The sequence below is a fragment of the Molothrus ater genome, chromosome 12 (assembly GCF_012460135.2).
Source record: "Molothrus ater isolate BHLD 08-10-18 breed brown headed cowbird chromosome 12, BPBGC_Mater_1.1, whole genome shotgun sequence".
Taxonomy (NCBI): domain Eukaryota; kingdom Metazoa; phylum Chordata; class Aves; order Passeriformes; family Icteridae; genus Molothrus; species Molothrus ater.
Window position 1 is genome coordinate 19,878,843 of NC_050489.2, and position 18,724 is coordinate 19,897,566.

The window sequence follows — 18,724 nt, forward strand, 5'->3', positions numbered from 1 at the left end:
ATCAGGACCCAGAGCACTTTGCATTTCAAATGCTGGCAGGCAAGAGCCAGGCAGGAATCTGGGCTTTGGGGAATATTCAGGAAGAAAACGGGTTTGGGTTTGTCCTCAGGGTTTGGGTTTTTCCTCGGGGTTTGGGTTTGTCCTCGGCCCACAGCAGGTTCTGGGGTGGGAACGTGTGGCCCTCCAGTGGGTTCTCCCCACATGGCAGAACACCAGGGAACCCAGCAGCTGTTTCAGGAGTTTTTGGGGTGCCCAGTGGGGCAGGATGGGGGGGATGAGGGGTTGAGATGAGGGATTGGGATGAGGGATTGGGATGAGGGGTTGGGATGAAGGCTTGGGATAAGGGGTTGGGATGAAGGGTTGGGATGAGGGATTGGGATGAGGGGTGGGATGAAGGGTTGGGATGAAGGGTTGGGATGAGGGGTAGGGATGAAGGGTTGGGATGAGGGGTGGGATGAGGGGTGGCATGAAGGGTTGGTGGCAGTGGGCACAGGAGGCTCTGCAGCAGCACTGGCAGCAGTAAGAGGGGCTGGGGGGCAGGGGGGTCCCCCGAGGCTGGCTCAGGAGGGGTTGCTCCCCCCAGACCCCCCAAATGGCAGCTCAGCCCCTCCTGGGGCCACTCTGCGTGTGGCTGCCGTGGGGCAGGAGGGGAGGGCAGGGGGGGCTCTTTCCTGGTAATTACCCCTCGTCCTTCCCAGGCAGGCTCACCGAGGGAGCCAGGGGGGACACAGCTTAAGCTATCAATGGTCCTGCCTTGATGGGAATAAAATATGCACTGAAAGACATGAAAATGGAGTAAATAAAAGAGATAAAAATGGAACGATCAAGCCAGCAACTTCTCCTCCTCTGATTAAAAAGAGGGAGTGGGGGGGGGGGGAGAGGGGATGCGCTGAGCCCTTGAAGAGGCAGCTGCTGCTGCAGCCTCAGCCCTGATAAAGGGGCTGAGCAGCCTGCTTGGGAGAGATAAAGTGAAGTCCCAGTGTTTCCTGTCCTCAATCCAAGCCTTACCATCAATATTAATACAGCCTGACAAACTGGCGTTTAAGATAGAATAAATATAGACTGGTGCTGCTATTACCTAGACCTTATTAATCTGCTTGGAGGCATTTAAATGCCGTTAAAAATATGGAGTTTACTCGCTGGCACTTCAATAGCTTTACAATCCATCAGCGTTTTGTTTTCCACCCTCCTCCTCCCCTTCCCCAGCTGGTGGCTCTGGGTGCCCACTGACCTGGGCTGCTCTGGGCTGGGAGAGAGGAGCCAGGGGGGAACTGAGCTGGGAGCTTGGCTGGAGGAGGATGATGATGATGATGATGATGATGATGATGATGATGATGATGATGATGATGGGTGGGAGCTCAGCCCAGGGTATGGAGCACAAACCCCTTGGAGATGGTGAGTGGAGCATCCCAGGAGTGGAGGGCCAGAACCCTCCCGTCCAGCTGATGGAAACTCCCCCTGTGTGCTCCTCACTGGGAGGGACTCGGGGCTGCCAGGTGCAGCAGGCAGAGAGCCCCAGGCAGGGAAGCAGCCCCTGCAGATCCAGCAGCCTGAGGGATGGACAGAATCCAGCTGGGGAAGCTGCTGCCCATCCTGACTGCTCTGCTCCTGGCAGCGTGGACCTGGGCTGCCGTGTGCTGTGGCACCCACGTGCTCCTCCCTGCCAGCCCTGGGTCCCCAGCACTGCCCTGCCTCAGCATCCACAGGGGGAGCAGCAGCTCTGGGTTCATGAGTGCCAGGAGCACAGAAGGGTGTGGAGCAGGGTTAATAGGTGCCAGACACATGGCAGGGTGTGGGGAAGGACCCCTGGATGCCAGGGATACAGAATGGTGTGGGGCAGGACTAATGAGTGCCAGGGATACAGAAGCGTGTAGGGCAGGGTTAATGGGTGCCAGGCAGGGGGCAGAGTGTGGGTGCAACCTCTGGGTGCCAGGGGCACAGCAGGGTGTGGGGCAGGGTTGATGGGTGCCAGGGGCACACTAGGGTGTGGGGCAGGGTTAATGGGTGCCAGGGGCACAGCAGGGTGTGGGGCAGGGTTGATGGGTGCCAGGGGCACAGCAGGGTGTGGGGCAGGGTTAATGGGTGCCAGGGGCACAGCAGGGTGTGGGGCAGGGTTGATGGGTGCCAGGCAGGGGGCAGAGTGTGGGGCCACTAGAGTGTGGGGCAGGGTTGATGGGTGCCAGGGGCACAGCAGGGTGTGGGGCAGGGTTGATGGGTGCCAGGCACACGGCAGGGTGTGGGGCAGGACCCCGGGGTGCCAGGCGTGTGCCAGGGCCATCACCCCGGGGTGCGGGGCGCAGATGGGGCGTGCGGGGCAGCGGCGCGGGCGGGCACGGCGCTCATTAGCCGTGTATTATTCATCGGCAGCTTCTGTCGCCTGCCATCTGCTCCGGCTGCGCCGGGCGGCAGCAGCAGCAGAACGGGGCTGCGCGGCCCCGCTGCTCCTGCTGGCACACCTGGGCTGCCACCCGAGCCGGGCCCGCGGCGCTGGCACCCCGGGCAGGGGCGGGATGGCCCCGCTGCCCCCGGGATGCTCCACGGGCTGGGGGCCGCGAGCCGGGAACAGGGAAAAGGATGGAAAAGAGACGGCACGGCCTGGGTCAGGCCATGGGTGCCCTGGGCTGTGGCACAGCCCCGGGCAGGATCGGGCCCTTCCCAGCCCAGAGGCAGCTCCAAGCTGCTGCCAGGTCTGAGCTCAATTCAGCTCCGAGCTGCTGCCCAGGTTTGAGCTCAGCTCAGCTCTGAGCTGCTGCCCAGGTTTGAGCTCAGCTCAGCTCTGAGCTGAGCCCAGGTTTGAGCTGCTGCCCAGGTTTGAGCTCAGCTCAGCTCCGAGCTGCTGCCCAGGTTTGAGCTCAGCTCAGCTCTGAGCTCCTGCCCAGGTCTGAGGGATCCACGCCCAGGGCAGGATGTTCCTCCTCGGAGTACAGCAGCTGAGCTCATCCTGTATCCAAGCAACACCTTCATCCCCTCACCTTTTAATTAAAACCCTTGATGAACTTTCTAATGAGAGCGTGGCAGCCCCGTGGGCTCTCCGGAGGTGCTGCCTGTGCCAGGGGTGAGGTCCCAGCTCAGGGATGGGCACTGTCCCACTGCCCCATTTCTGTCCCTCCCCTGAGCACCCGTCGAGCCAGGAGCTCGCTGCTCCTCACTGATAATTGCCAGGTTTAATTACTTGGCAGCCAAATGACCTTTTGCATCTTCCAGCCAGGCCATGAAACGTCTCCCTGAGTGGGAGCAGCCGTGCAGTGGGAATGTGACAGGGCTGACACGCCACCAACATCACCCCAGCAGGTGCCAAGGCGTCCCCCAACAGGGGACAAGGCCAAGGTGACAGCAGCACCAAGGTGTCCAGGGCAGGAACCTTCAGTGTCCCTGGGCAGAGCTGGGGACCATTCCCCATGGCCTGGGAGGGACATCCCTGGGCAGAGCTGTCCTGGGAGCCCCATCCTGGCACAGGGTGCAGCTCCCTGCACATGGAGGGTCCCTGCTGCCCCTTGGCCCTCATCCCTTCTTCCCTTTTCTCCTGGAAATGAGGCCCCACAGCTCAGCAGAGGCTGATGCCAGCCCCAGGCTGGGCACAGCCCCTGCCTGCACCTCCCTGCATGTGCTCTGGCAGCCTTGGGCTCCCCTCCCAGGGAAAGGAGCCCTTCTCCTGGTGATAATTACGGCAAAGTTCAGTGCTGGGAGAGGCGGGGGGAGGGCTGGATTAAAATGCATGCGCACAGCTTGGGCCTCGCAGCAGATGTTGGCATAATTAGAGAGGAAAAAATTATGAAATTAATTTGTGGTTCAATGTAAATTTTGGCATTGGGGGGAAGCTGGCGCGTGCTCCCTGGCTGCCAGAGGGACCTGCCAGGGTCTGGGGGGGCACTGAGCCCAAAGAGGGGCATGGGGCTGGGAAATGCCTGCCCCAGAGAGGAGGGGCTGGGCAGTGCTGCATCCCTGCTCTGACCCAGGGCACAGCAGCCTGGGGAGGGGTGACCAGCCCAAGGAGAGGGATCGTGCATGAGGAGATGGAGCACAGCCCAAGGAGAGGGACCAGCAGCCCGGGAAGCTGGGCCACCACCCCGGAGAGATGAGCTGCCCTTCCCTCCACATGGGCGTGCAAACACAGGAGCGATGGGGAGGAGAGATACAAAGCAGGGTCGGCAATGGAGCTTGTGTTGATCCCCACAAATACATGTTTGTTAACACACTCAGTGTCACAAACAGCCTGGGGGGAACAGGGTTGGCCTCCTCCTTTAGGGGGACACACCTTGAGGTGTGTGAGGACCATCCTCGTGCACAGTGCTGACACTCCCAGACCACGCTGGAGCCACACAAAGCTTTGCTTTCCCTCCTCAGCTTTTCCCATCTCCTTTTCCTTCAGGAGATGAAGAGGAATTAATATCTGTCACCTCCCCCTGGCGCCCCAGCCCCCCTGCCCCAGGGAGGAGGCGCAGGCTCAGCTTTCAGCACCCACTGGTGGGCACATCCTCCAGCCATGGCTCTGCACCCTGTGCCAGGGCTGGCTTTGCCAGGGATGGATGTCCTGTCTCAGGTAGGCACAACCTGGCACCACCTCCTGGGAAATGGGGGTCGGTCCCAGGCCCCACAGCTGTGCTTGGCCAGGCAGAGTGAGGAGAGGGGGCTCTGTGCTGGACCTCGCATCCCCGCCTCTTGCGGGTGATGTTTGAATCTGTGCTGCTGGAGGAGCTGCACGAGGCAGGTGGGGATGGGTCAGACCTGAGGTCAAGGAGGACGTGCCCAACTCAGAACCTCCAAAACTCAGTGTGCCCCCAAACTGTGCCCCCAAACCACGGCAGAACCCCCAGCATGGCCCTGAGCACCCCTAGAAATTCTGGGGCTTGCAGCCTCCTGCTGTTCCCAGCTCCCCTGGGCAGCCCAGGGAGGGGCACGAGCAGGGAACCCGAGGGTGCCAGGCCCTGGCTGTCCCTTCCTCATCCTCCCCAGCAGCTTGGCCAGGGCTGGCCCCACAGCCTGGGGGTCATTCCCACATCCCAGTTAATCCCTGGGATAAGTGGAGGTGCATCCCTAGGACAGCTGTGGTGGGGTGAGAGGAGAGGGGCTCTCCCTGCCTCCACACTGGCAGTGCTGGGCACCACTGGGATGCTCTGGGCATCATTTACAGAGAGAAGTGAGATGGGGAGGGCCTGGGATGCTCTGGGCATCATTTACAGGGAGAGGTGAGACAGGGAGGGCCTGGGATGCTCAGGGCATCCCTTACAGGGAGAAGTGAGATGGGGAGGGCCCGGCAGAGCCCCCTGCCCCCCTCACCCTCCTCCCGCGGCGCCAGCCGGGCACAGTGGGCACGGTGGGCACGGTGGGCACGGTGGGCACGGTGGGCACCCTGGGCACGGTGGGCACGGCGGGCACGGGCGGGTCCCGGTGCCCGGTGCTCCCGGTGTGGTTCCATCTGGCTCCATCTGCTCCCCCCGGGCTCGGCGGCACCGAATGTGGGTCGTGGGGGCTCGGGTGGCGCAGCACGGAGCCGGCAGCAGCAGCTGAGCCCCCGGGCCGGGGCCGTGCCGGGATTACCCAGCTGCTGCCGCCGGGCTGGCACCGGCACCGGCTCCTCCCAAAGGTTCCTTTCCAGGGGATTACGGATAATGCATCTGCAGCAGCGATCGCTCGCTCATCCAGGTTTGTGATTTATCTGAAAATCAAATTCCAGTAATCTCGGCTGCCATCTGGCCCCCGCGGACACGCGGGGCGGGCGGGGGGCTGCGGGTCCCTCCCGAGCATCCCCCGAGGGAAGGGAAGGGAAGGGAAGGGAAGGGAAGGGAAGGGAAGGGAAGGGAAGGGAAGGGAAGGGAAGGGAAGGGAAGGGAAGGGAAGGGAAGGGAAGGGAAGGGAAGGGAAGGGAAGGGAAGGGAAGGGAAGGGAAGGGAAGGGAAGGGAAGGGAAGGGAAGGGAAGGGAAGGGAAGGGAAGGGAAGGGAAGGGAAGGGAAGGGAAGGGAAGGGAAGGGAAGGGAAGGACGGAGCGGCCGTGGCTCCTCGGGACGGGGTGGGGCCGCCTGGGGAGGACATGGCCCGGGAAGCATTTCTGGGAGGGTGCCGAGTGCCAGGATGCAGGACCTGGAGAGCTCAGCTCCTCGCAGGGACATCCCTGTGTCCCTGTGTCCCCACACATCCCTGGATGTCACCATGGGGGCAGTGCCTGGAGAGCTCAGACCAGCACAGGGACGTTCCTGTGTCCCCACACATCCCCGGGATGCAGGCAGCACACAGAGAGCTCAGCTCCTCGCAGGGACACGGGCAGGAGGAGGTGATGGGGAGGAGGTGACGACCCCGGCCCTGCCCAGGGGACACGCTGGCAGCAGGGACGTCCCGCGGCGCAGCAGGGAAGGCAGAAGGGAGCGGGATCCATCCTCTCCCGCGGCAGGAGTGGCCCAGAGGGGAGCCGGAGCCCCCAGCATTCCCCTCCCTGCCCCTCATTCCCAGCTCATTAAGGCTCTCCCATTATTCTGACATTTTGTGCGCGTCACGTAGCGGGAAGAAGTAATTTACTTAGAAGAAATTAAAAGTTCATTTTAATTGAGCGCACACTGCAGTATGCAAATGCGGGCGCATTATGTACACTGATGCGGAGACAAAGGCTGTAATCAACTGTTAACCCTTTCCGAGCCATCCCCGCGCTCCTCCGCAGCGCCGGCACCGCTCCGGCCACTCCGGAGACCCCTGAGATGGGGCTGTGCCCCTTGCCCGGAGCAGGGGCAGCACAGAGCCCCGGGCATCGCTGCGTGCGGCTGGGAGGCGGCAGCCAGGCAGGGATGCCCAGGATGGAGTGTCCCCAAATGGCTGTGACGCGCTGGGATGGCTCCGAGCCAGCCAGACTGGGTGGATGATGGGGCAGGGGCTCTCCAGGGCTGGGGAAGGCGTTTGGGGGAGCTGGGATGGAGGTGCCGAGGGATATCCCTGGGGATACATGTCCAAAGGCCAAAAGAGGGCTCGTGGCTGCTGCCAGCACCTTCAAATCCAAATACCTGGCTAGTGAGAGCTGGATGGGAGGGTGGTCCAGCTGCGATGAGCCCGTGATATTCCCAACATCCTGTTGCTATTTTTTTGATTTTTTTTTTTTTTTTTTTTTTTTTTTACTACCTGTCAGACCTGAGAGTTTTTTAATGGCAGTGCAAATGGAACTGGCTCACAGATGCGAGATGACAGCCCGCTGCAGGGAACAGACAAATTACCTCCAACCTCGGCTCAGGACGCCCACAGACTCCCAAACAAAGGGAGCTGGTGTTTGGGGGCTGCTGTGAGCTGTCAGCGCTCAGCCAGGCTCCCACCCCGCTCCTTGGGTGCTCCTTGGGTGCAGCATCTGGGGGGACCCCGTGGATTCCAAGGGATGCTCCTGCTGCAAAGGGCTTTGGGGAAGGCACAGGCTCATCCAACCCCATACCATGGGTGGGTGATGCTAAAAATCAGAGAGCCCCGAGGGCAAAGGTGTCCCTTTGAAGGGGACACACCAGGGATGACAGAATGGACCCCAGCCACTCTTTACAGGAGGAGTGACACCGTTGGGAATCCCTTCTCCTGGCTTTGCCAAGGATGATCAGGGACAGATCTGGGATCTGTCACCCTGAGGGGGTGACAGCGGGTGGCTTTTCAGCCTGGAACCACACGGGGAGGAGGGCTAGGGGACACCTCGGAGCTGCCGCCTCCACCTCAGGCGCCCTTCACCTGCCCTGTGCTGCCAGGGGGCGCGGCCCGGCGCTCGCAGGAGCTCCCCAGGGCAGCCCGGGTGGTCGGCAGGGTTTAATTGCTGTGTGTAACCTTTGCAGCCCGTCCCACGTGCCGGCTGGGCGCCGGCTCCGCGGCTCCAGATGGCACCCGGGAAAGAGTTAAGTCCGCTGTGATCAACAGCAAGAAGCAAGTGGTAAACAGTTTTTCTCTCCCTCTGCTAAATTAATATGCAAATTCCCCCCCTTCTCTCCCCCCCCCCCTCGCTTCGAAATTAGCGAGGTAGAATGCTTGGGCTAATTATGCATTCAAACGAGCAGGCTTCGTTAATGTGGCACTAAGAGGAGCCTGAAAATGATTGTGAGACGATGAAATTGAAATTGGAGCACGGCACTTCTAATGCATCTGGAGTCACTCTTGCGTGCCCCGGCAGATGTAACCTGGCAGTGACCGGCAGCCCCCGCCCGTGCCCGGGCACCCGCAGCTCCCAGCGCCCCGGAACCTCTGCAGCTCCCCCATTCACTCCAAAACCAGCCCCTTTAAAGATTCCCCAGCCCAGCTCCTTGGGGACAGAAGGGTGGGATGGCCCTGTGCACACAGAGCTCCTGGTGTGGGGTGGGGATGGGGCAGAAAACCCAGAGCATCCCCAGGACACGGAGAAGGGCTGGGATCAGGAGTGGTGGGGCTCCAGGAGGGCAAAGCAGGGGCTGGCACAGCCCTTGGAAAGTCCATGCAGGGCCCCTGGGTGATGCTCCCAGCCTGGAGCAGGGCAGGGAGCACATTCCTCCTTCCCAGGCAGAATCCTGGTCCCCAGGGCAGCCAGCAGGGCCTGGGCATGTTTGGTAAAGCTCCACCTGTGCTTGCATGGATGAAGCTCTGGATGAATGAACCTTCTTCACTCCTGGGATGCTGAGTGCTGGTGGCCGCAGGAGGGTCACAGGGAAATCCCATTCCCGTTGCCACATCCCAGGGGATTCGGTGCTCAGCAGTTGTTGGCACATCCCAGCAAGGACCAGGCTGGTGGCACATCCACATCCATCACATCCTGTGAGCCCCAGGACTGTCCCACAGCAGGGAGGGGTGGCACAGTGACACCCAGGGCCGGGCTGGGGTGGCTCCTATAGGCCTGAAACCTGCAGAGGAAAAGCAGGAGAAAAAGTTGAGGGTGACAAGACAAACAGGGAGATGTTTTATTTTTGGGGCTGTGTTAAGCTGAGGATGAGCAGCCACCAGCTGTGATGGGCACAGGGGATGATGAGGGATTCACAGGAATGCTGGCTCAGGATGTCACCAGTGCCATCTCCGCTGGGATAACTGCTCCCTGCCATCTGCACAGCCCGGCATGCAGCCACCCAAGGGCCAAACCCAACTTCCCATGAGACACAGCAGCACCTTGGGACCAGCAGAGACTGGATGTCGGTGTTAAATATTCATCAGAGGTGTGGAATTTACTGGAAGCATCCATTAGGAGCTAATGCCCCATCCACAGGGTGCTCCCGCAGCCCGGGCCGGGCTGAGGGGGGCAGAGGCTGCAGAGCTGTGAAGCAGAGGCGCTGTGAGGAATCAGTGAGCAGCTCCGGGCCTCAGGCACTCAACCACCGGGAATGAAGGGAAGGAGTAAACAGACAAGGAGATGAATAACACCCCGGAAAGGAGGGGAAGGAATGGGGGAGCAGCAGGGACACACATCCTGGAGGGGATGATCCCTGGGAGCAGGCTGGGTTGGAGTGGCATGGTTTGGTCCAGAGGGATACAGATCCTGGAGATGATCTCTGGAAACAGGCTGGGTTGGAGTGTGGCATGGTTTGGTCCAGGGGGTTGTGGAGCTCCAGGAGCAATGTCGAGCATCCCAGAGGGATGTTGAGCAGTCCTGAGGACACACACCTTGGCAGGGGAGGCTGCTGGGCTTGGAGTGAGATGTAGTGTGCCTGGGCAGGGCCAGGGCATCCCAGGGGCATCCCAGGGGCATCCCAGGGGCATCCCACGGGCACCTGGAGCCGCTCAGCAGCGTGGCCCGGGCTGGGGGCTGGCACATGGAGGGGGTGTGGAGGGGGTTGTGCAGGGGGTGTGGAGGGGGCATGGAGGGGATTTGGAGGGGGGCATGGAGGGGTTGTGCAGGGGTTGTGGAGGGGGTGTGGAGGGGTTGTGGTGGGGTTGTGCAGGGGGTTGTGGAGGGGGTTGTGGAGGGGGGCATAGAGGGGTTTTGGAGGGGGTTGTGGAGGGGGGCATAGAGGGGTTTTGGAGGGGTTGTGGAGGGGTTGTGGGGGGGGTTGTTTTCCTCCTCTCTCCGGTAATTTTTCCCTCTGACTATGATGCATAGCGGTGCTAATTCGGCACGTTGCCATTAATTCCAGCACAGCTGCCGCTCTCTCCCTCAAGGCATTTCGCTAATACTCGGCTTCAGAGCCTCTCAGCAAATTAACATCATTTGTTCTGCAGAACATGTTTTATTTCTACACTACATGCATAGCTTATTACTCCTCCAGAAACTCGGGGTGTGCAGGAGGCAGTGCCACGGGCACGGCCCTCCAGAGCCAGCCCTGCTCCCCAGCTCGCTGTGCCCACCCCTGGACGGGCACAGAGACACAGCCCAGTCCCTTGTGCCACCTCGCTGGCCCCAGCTGGAGCTGCAGGGATTTTCTCCCAGTGCCAGGACGCTGTGGTGCTGTTGGAACACCCAGGGCTGGTGATGTGAGGGGGGATGGTGGCAATGCTGGGTCAGTCACTGGCTGGCATCTCCCGCATCCCCCTGGGTGATGCCACCTCTCAGTGCTCCTACATTTAGGAACAGAGCTGACAAGATGTCCCAGGACGTCAGGGCCAGGCTGGGTGTGACACTGAAAGGAACCAGGAGCCCCCAGCACCAGCAGAACAGCTCAGACCCTCTGGCAGCACCTCTGGGATGGAGGAGAGCACCTCCCACGAGGCCCTCGGGGCTGTCGGTGGGGCAGTGAGCTGGGCAGGGTGTCACCAGGCAGGCAGGGTGTCACCAGGCAGGCACGGGGTCCTGCCACCACCCAGCAGCCCGCAGCCCCTGCCAGCGATAGTTTCAGGTCTTTCGCTTTGATTAAGGTTATTTAAGCTTTTTACCAAAACATAAAACCTGATTGTTTGCATAAACAACCTAATTGGATTATAGTGCACAGCATCGCTAATGCCGCGGGCTGGCTGGGAGCCGGCGGGAGCGGGGAGCACCGGCAGCACCGGGAGCACCGGCAGCACCGGGAGCCGGGATGGCCGGGGATTGGTGACACCCCCCGTGCCCCACGCCGGGGTCTGCATCCACCTGTCCCATTCCCCCAGGCACCTCGGGGTGGGCGACAGCCGTGCGGGGACAGTGCTGTCCCCAGCCGTGGCTCTGTCTGTGCCCTTGGTGTTGCCTCACCTGCAGGGCGAGAGGGGACAAAGCCCCCGCTCCGGCACGGCTGGTGGGAGGAGGAAGAGGAAGGTGGAGGAGCCGAGCGGGAAGCAGGGGGCCGGGAGCTTTGCAGGAATGCTGCCTGCGCAGCGTTTCCATGGCTGGGAGCTGCAGAAGGCTTTCATGGCAAGAGGCGGAGAGGCTCCATGAATATTTCATTAGGAAAGCAATGTGGTGTGCTGCAGAGAACATCTGGCTGGAGTCCCTGGAGACCCCTGCCTTGTGCAGGAAGCAGGAACTGTGAAATACGGAGGAAAACGAGGGAGAGGGGGAGATGGGGGGATCATCCCGTGACACGGGAGCGTTCCTGCCCTCTTGGCCCTGCACTGAGCAGCGTGGGGCGGGCGTGGGGCTCTGTCCTCGGGGAATGACGGGAGCTGGAAAGGCTGTGGTGGTGCCAGCCATCCAGGTGGAGGATCTTTCCCTGGACATTCTGGGGACCAGGCTGCAGTAGGATGCGATATTTCATCCCAATATCCAGTGCAGGAATGGGCAGAGCTGCTCCTCCAGCCCAGAGCTGAGTGGCCGGGTGATCAGCCCAGCCTTGGGATGGGATGGGATGGGATGGGATGGGATGGGATGGGATGGGATGGGATGGGATGGGATGGGATGGGATGAGAGGGGATGGGATGGGCATCTCTTGCTTCATCACTCCCAGGGAGAAGCTGGTGCCCTCAAAGCTGGAATCCCTGAGATCCCTGCCTTGGCTCCTGCAGGTGATGGGTGCTGAGGGAGGTCTGTCCTGCTGGGACTGGTGCAGAGTGGACATCCCTGGGCACAGGGATGTGGTGGGCACAGGCAGGGTGCAGAGCAGCAGGAATCGGGGTGCTGTGACTTTTGGGATTGACAGCATCCCTGTTTCCCTTCAGTGCCAGCTCCTTCCCCCAGCATGGGCCAGGTTTGGTGCCTGGGGACCCTTTTGCAGCCTCTTCACACAGTGCCAGTGGATTGGTGATGCCATGCTGCTCCTGGCTTGGGAATGGCTCCAGCATTGCTCCTGCAACCTGGGCAGGCAGGAGGGCACACGGCAGCACCAGCTCTCTGCCCTGCACCCACCACCCCCTCCGCCCCACACCTCCAGCCCCACACAAACCCCCACTCACACCTTGTCTTCTTCACCCAGCACCCCATGGCCACGACCCCAGCATCGAGCGAGTCATGGCCACGGCACCACGAGCTTCCTGGCAATCCTGTCCTTCCCTCCTCCTCCTCCCCAGCACAGTGATGGATGTGGGGACTCTCTGCCCACCCTCTCTCTGTCCTTCTCACCCAGCCACCAGGCTGTGCTCTGGGGCAGCTCCGGGCTGGGAGCAGGGCGCGTTTCCCACGTGCCAGCACTGCTGGTGGCAGGACTTTGGCTCGGCAGGGCTCGGTATCAGCAGGACTTTGGCTCGGCAGGGCTCGGTATCAGCAGGACTTTGGCTCGGCAGACTTTGGCTCGCACCTCCCTTCCCGCAGCCCCTCTGGCCCCGGCCCCTCCACCGCCGGCAGACAAAGCCCAAGCAGACAAAGCCACAGCCTCGCTCGCCGGCCCCGCGTGCGGCAGAGCCTCTGTGCAGCCCCACGGCGAGCCCGGCCGGCACCTGGAGCCTGTGAGTGCCTGTGCCAGGCAGCGCTGCAGGCAGGGGAGGCTGTGGGACAGGCCAGGCAGGGAAGGGCTGTGGGACAGGCCAGGCAGGGAAGGGCTGTGGGACAGGCCAGGCGGGAGCTGGTGGGCCAGGCCATGCAGGAGATGGAGAGATGGCAGGGAGGCCGCGGGCAGGCTGCGCGGAGCCTGGCACAGACACATGCACACACATGCACACCCTGCACAACGAGGGCACATACCTCTGTCCTCTCTGGCTCTCCATGCCGTGCCTCCTCCATGTGCTGCCCGTCCTGCCTCAGCCACGCTGTGCCTCCTCCTCACTGCCCGTCCTCCATGTGCTGCCCGTCCTGCCTCAGCCACGCCGTGCCTCCTCCTCGCTGCCCGTCCTCCATGTGCTGCCCATCCTGCCTCAGCCACGCCGTGCCTCCTCCTCGCTGCCCGTCCTCCATGTGCTGCCCATCCTGCCTCAGCCACGCTGTGCCTCCTCCTCGCTGCCCGTCCTCCATGTGCTGCCCATCCTGCCTCAGCCACGCCGTGCCTCCTCCTCGCTGCCCGTCCTCCATGTGCCCGCGCCGGGACGCGCTGCCAGAGCCTCCTCTCCGCCGCCGCCGCTGGGTTTTGGCCCCCGCTGCCTGCTGGCGTTTTGGCAGCCTCGCCACTCCAGCGATGGCATGTGTCCATTATTTTTTTTTTCTCTCCTCTCTCCCTTTCACAATCCGTCCTCCCCAGCCTTCTCTGCCGGTGCCTCCGGAGCCGCCTGCGGTGCCAGCTCGCAGGGAAATTGGCAGCGAGCGCGGCACAGGGATCCTCCCGCAGCTGACGGAGCCCTGCCAGGCGCAGGCAGCCCTTCTGCCAGCCACCAGCCTTGGCACGGGGGGCCGGGGGGCCGCGGGGGGCTGCCGAGGCTTGGCAGCCCTTCCCCGGCACCGCGCGCCCCGGCCGCCACCACGGCTCCGCTGCCAAGCGCCAAATGGGGGGAGGAAAAGGGGAGAGGGCAGAGAAAGGAGTTGGCTTCACCGTGCCCGGTGGCGGGGACCCACCGGGGACCCCTTCCCTTTGCCAAGGCCAGCTGGGCGACGTCCTGGACCTCCAGAGCCCATCCGTGGTGCCAACGTCGCAGGCAGGGGCTCAGCCCTGTGTGCCCCACGTTGTGCCCCCAGCCCGGTGGGGAAGCCATGGCAGGGATGGCAGGGATGGCAGGGATGGCAGGGATGGCAGGAGCCGGCGCAGACCGGCGACGCTGCGTGGCGAGCACGGCTCCCACAGACACACCTCTTACCCAGCATCCGTCTGCTGCACAGGGGGGCCCGGGAAATTGGGAAGGGGAGAGCGGAGGAGGGACTTGTGGTGATGGGTGGGGGTTTTGGGGTGCCCTCTGGCCGTGTGTCGCCTGGCACGGCCATCTCTCGTGCAATGGAGCATCCCCAGCTCGTGCCAAAATCCTGGCCCCAGTGGTTCAGTCGTGCCATGGCTCCATCCTGGCCAGCCATTGGCGTGGCAGCCAGCCCTGCTTTCCCAGCTTTTCCTCCCTAGGCTCCTGCTTTGGGTGTCCTTTTGGAGGTAGAAGTGGGTATGTGGCTTGTGCCTCCACTGCACCGTGGATGCTCCTGGTGCCAATGCCTTTAGAGGGCCCCTAAGGCCAAGGGAATGGGGTGGGAATCGCCAGGCAGGAGACAGGGAACAGTTCCTGCTCAGTTTCTCCCAAAATAAGCCATTTACTGGGAGCCACTGGGAGGCACGGGGGTGCTGGGGCAGGCACCAGGAGCACGCAGAGAGCAGCGGCCATCCCTGGCTAACAGCTTTGCCCCTAATCAGGGATGTCTTCATGGAGCTGGCAGGAGGAGCCAGGAGCCCTCCACGGGCAGGGTGGGGTGTGAGCGGGTCCCACTGGCCCATCCCATCCTCCTGCCACGCTTTCCCGGTGTCCCTGGGTGGTGGCACATCCCAGCCCGGGGATGTGGCAGCTCCTGGGATGGCAGTGACAGTTCGTGCCATCCTGACATGCCCCGTGCCCCCGTGGCCCGGTGGCTGTCCCCGGCCTGCCCGTGTCACACGTGCGCCTGCCATTTCCTCAGATAAGCAGCTAATCTCCATCAATCATCATTCCGGGCAATTATCATAATAGGGCCATTTTGCACTTATCCTCGCCACGTGATGCAGGAGCCACTTACGGCTCCACTTCACTGCGAGCTGCTCCTGTCCCCGGGGAGTCCCCATGGCAATCGTGTCCCCTGCAGGGCCCTGGGGACAGAGCGGCCCCGCCGGGCGCGGGCAGTGCCTGCAGCAGCTCGGGGATGCTCCTGCCGGGAGGGATGCAGGCAAGGAGGGACCTCTGAAATATGGGGGAAAACACAGGGAGAGCCTGACCCTGCCACGGGAGCAGCAGCACGGGGTTAAACACGAATTGGGGACACGATTTGCTTTCTGTCACATTGGGGACACTCGATCTGCTTTCTGCCACCACTGGGGACACTCGATCTGCTTTCTGCCACCATAGGACCCTGGTAGCCTCGGGTGGTGCCGACGCCATGTGGCTGTGGCAGGGGACAGGGCCAGCAGCCCCTGGTGACCTTCACTGCCTGGCAGGGAGCAGCTTAGGGAGGCTGGGAAGGGACCAGGGCCTCGGTGGGGATTAGGGGCCAGCAGATGGATGGAGATCAAATGTTTCACTGCCCCTTGTTTACAACATCCTCCTGGGCAGCCACGGGGATCCTGGCACTGCTCTGGCTCTGTCCCTCCTTGGGCTGGGGCAGAATGGGGATAGGGACACCCTTCCATGGTTTTGGGGTGTCCCAGTGGGATGAACAGGCTCCCACCTTGCTGTGCTGCATCCTCATTCCAAGCAGCACCACGGTGGAAGCTGCCAGTGCCCCAAATCCCATCCCATTATCCCATCCCATCCTATCCCATCCCATCTCATCATCCCATCATCCCACCATCCCATCCCACAGCACTGGGATGAACTCACTGTCACCCTGAGCATTCCCTCAGCCCCACAGTGTTTGTGCTGTTTACACCACTCCAGTAATTACTTCCCTTTTTTTTTTCCTTTAATAAATACGGATGTGCCACAAGTAAACTCCAGTGCAATAAAAGCTTTCTGCTGTCTCCATAATTAACCACCGAGCTGAGCAGGGCGGGGAGGGCAGGCACAAACCCCTCCCGCCCTCCGGGGCTGCGGGCTCACAGCCGGCTGGGAGGGACCTGGGAAGGCGCTGTGGCAGCTTGGGGACAGCCCTGGGGACTGGGTCCATGGGTGGGCAGGGCTGTGCTGCACGCGGGTCTCGGCTTCCACTGCCAGCTGTGAGGGCACATCTGGACTGAACCCTCTCCAGGCGGTTGGGGAGCAGCCCCTTCCCTTCCCTTCCCTTCCCTTCCCTTCCCTTCCCTTCCCTTCCCTTCCCTTCCCTTCCCTTCCCTTCCCTTCCCTTCCCTTCCCTTCCCTTCCCTTCCCTTCCCTTCCCTTCCCTTCCCTTCCCTTCCCTTCCCTTCCCTCAGCACTGTCCCTGGGGACATGGCTGGCTCCAGATGGCCGGCAGCACCAGGTGCCAGGGCCAGGGTGGCACAGGGTGGCAGGGGGTGACATCTGCTGTGTGTGACATCCCGGCCAGCTGGCCCTGCTGCCTGCTGCCCTCGGGGGGAGCATGGCCCTTTCACCCCCACGGGGAGGGGTCCCGGCTGGAGGGGCTGCTCCTGGCTCATCCTTGTGTGTCCCAGCGCTGTCCCCACCTCTGTGCCTGCTGTCCCTGCCAGTCCTGCAACAACACAAGGGGGTTGGCAGCAGAGACTCCCCCATGGGCACACACCCCGGGGAGGGGCTCATCCCTGTGGGGAGAGATGTGCCATGGGGAGATGGGCCATGGGGAGATGTGCCATGGGGAGATGGGCCATGGGGAGATGGGCCATGGGGAGTTGGGCCATGGGGAGATGGGCCATGGGGAGATGGGCCATGGGGAGACGGGCCATGTAAAGCCATGCCATGAGGAGGGAGACATGCCATGAGCAGGGAGTCATGCCATGGAGAGCCCTGCCATGAGGAGGGAGCTGTGCAGGAGCGTTGGGTGCAGGATTGTTGGGTGCAGGAGTGTTGGGTACAGGATTGTTGGGTGCAGGTGTTGGGTGCAGGAGCGTTGGGTGCCTCCCCCAGCGCTGGGATCCCGGCCCCGTTTCCACTCCCAGCCCTGGTGGAAACACACCTGGGGGGTGGGTGGGGGTCACCGCGGCCGTGCCGCTTCACAGCCCGCTGGGCACAGCCGGGGCAGCTCGGCTTGGTGGGGCATGGGCAATGTGCCACCATGGGAGCTCTGTGCGGCCCTGCATTGCTGTGTGTCCCCAGGGTGGCTGTGTGTCCCCACAGTGTCTGTGTGTCCCCTGGGTGCCTCTACATCTCTGGGATCTCTGTGCGCCCCTGGGATGCCTATGTGTGAATGTTCCCTGAGCCCAGCCCATGCCTGCCCCCTGCCCACACACCCAAATCCCCACATCCCCAAATCCCCCAGACCAGGCCCATGGCCCCAGGATCCACAGGGCAGAGCTGGAGCTCCACACCCGCCCGCCATGCCATCCGAGGGTGACACTCCGGGGGCTGCAGACACAGTCAGCCCCGCGGAGTCCCGGCCCCGCCCCCGTGGGCGTTTTGGGGCCAAATCCCCACAAATCAGGCGCGGTCTGGTGGAACGTTCGTGCGCGGAACGTTCGGGTCGCGGCGCCGCGTTCCCGCCGGAGCTGTTCGCGGCCGGACCGGTCCCCCGGCGGCAGGTGAGGCCCCGCGGGGCTGCGGGAGGCGGCGGGGCCGGGGCGGCTCCGGGACGGTCCTGGGATGTCCCAAAGTCGGGACGAGCCGCGGCGCGCTGCCCTCGGCCCGCTGTGCTCGGACCCGGCCCTCGTTCCCCGCGGTAGCCGCTGGGTGCAGGGCCAGCGGCGGGGCGGCCCCGGTTCCTCGGAAGCTCCGCGCGGTTTGTGCCCGTTCCTACTCCGGGATGTGCCGTGAGTTGGCTGCAGGGGGGGAATCTGCTCCGGAGTGAGAGAAGAATAAAGCTCTGTGAGGGTGTGAGGCCCTGGCACAGGTGCCCAGAGCAGCCGTGGCTGCCCCTGGATCCCTGGCAGTGCCCAAGGCCAGGCTGGACAGGGCTGGGAGCAGCCTGGGACAGTGGAAGGTGGGACTGGATGGGCTTTAAAGTCCTTTCCAATCCAAACCTTTCCCTGTTTTTTGTTTTGTGAGAAGGGAAGAACAGTCAGCATCTCAGGTATTATTTGATGCCTCTTCCAAGTCCCTAGTTACTTTATGATTTTCTAATAAAGTACTTTTTATGATTTTCTAAGAACGCAGTATTTTTATCTCTGTTGTAGAAACAGCCAGGAATCCCTTTGTGTTCCCATGCTTGTAAATGAGGAAAGGGTGGAGTCCTGCAGGTCAGGCTCACCCTGGCAGCTACCCAGTCACAGCTGGAGCCATGATTATTCCTGTAATAACTCACTTTGGAACAGCTCAGAGTAACTCCAAGGATCATTTTCCTCCAGGGAATGCATTTTATGCCCTTTATGATTAGAAAATGCAGAGGGGGCTGGCACAAAGTGCCCAGGGCTGTGCAGTGGGTCAGCTCCCAGTTTGCACTGGTTTTGTTGTGCTGGGAGCTGGGGAGAGCCCCCCAGCTGCTTTGAGATCGTCAGCCTTAGGAGGAGGAGGAGGGTTTGGATTTTCCCTTCCAGGAGATTTGAACCTTCCCTTCCAAGGCAGCAGAGCCACATCTCTGCCCTGCCCTCAGCCTCCTGTGGGATCCAGGGACAAATCTTGTTTCCAGATGTGCTGTGCTGGAGTTTGTGGCACCAGTGATCCCTGAGCAGCAGGAGGGGATGGCAAACAGCCCCTGGATTTACCCCACGTGTCTGCAGCCCAGCTCTGGAACACCCAGCATTCCCAGGCCTGGTTGGAGGTGCTGCTGTGAATTGCTCCATTAAACACAGACTGCTGGGAACGGGGTAATTTGATTTTTGGAAGGAGCTGGAGGAGCAGTGAGAGCACTGAGAGCATTGG

The 18,724-nt window shown here is 62.1% G+C and overlaps 1 protein-coding gene across 2 annotated transcripts in view; it reads left to right on the forward strand.

Annotated features, from left to right (window-relative positions):
- The first annotated feature begins 17,654 nt into the window (after positions 1–17,654).
- ACSF3 (acyl-CoA synthetase family member 3) overlaps positions 17,655–18,724 on the forward strand; it is a 53,354-nt gene continuing 52,284 nt past the window's right edge. The window contains exon 1 of one of the 2 annotated variants that reach the window (XM_036390149.1): positions 17,655–17,676. In XM_036390149.1, coding sequence (XP_036246042.1) covers positions 17,670–17,676 — 7 coding nt within the window. In that variant the 5' untranslated portion in view covers positions 17,655–17,669. Of the gene's footprint in view, positions 17,677–17,746; positions 17,937–18,724 lie in introns of those variants that run through there. The other variant, XM_054516117.1, reaches the window with a different exon arrangement.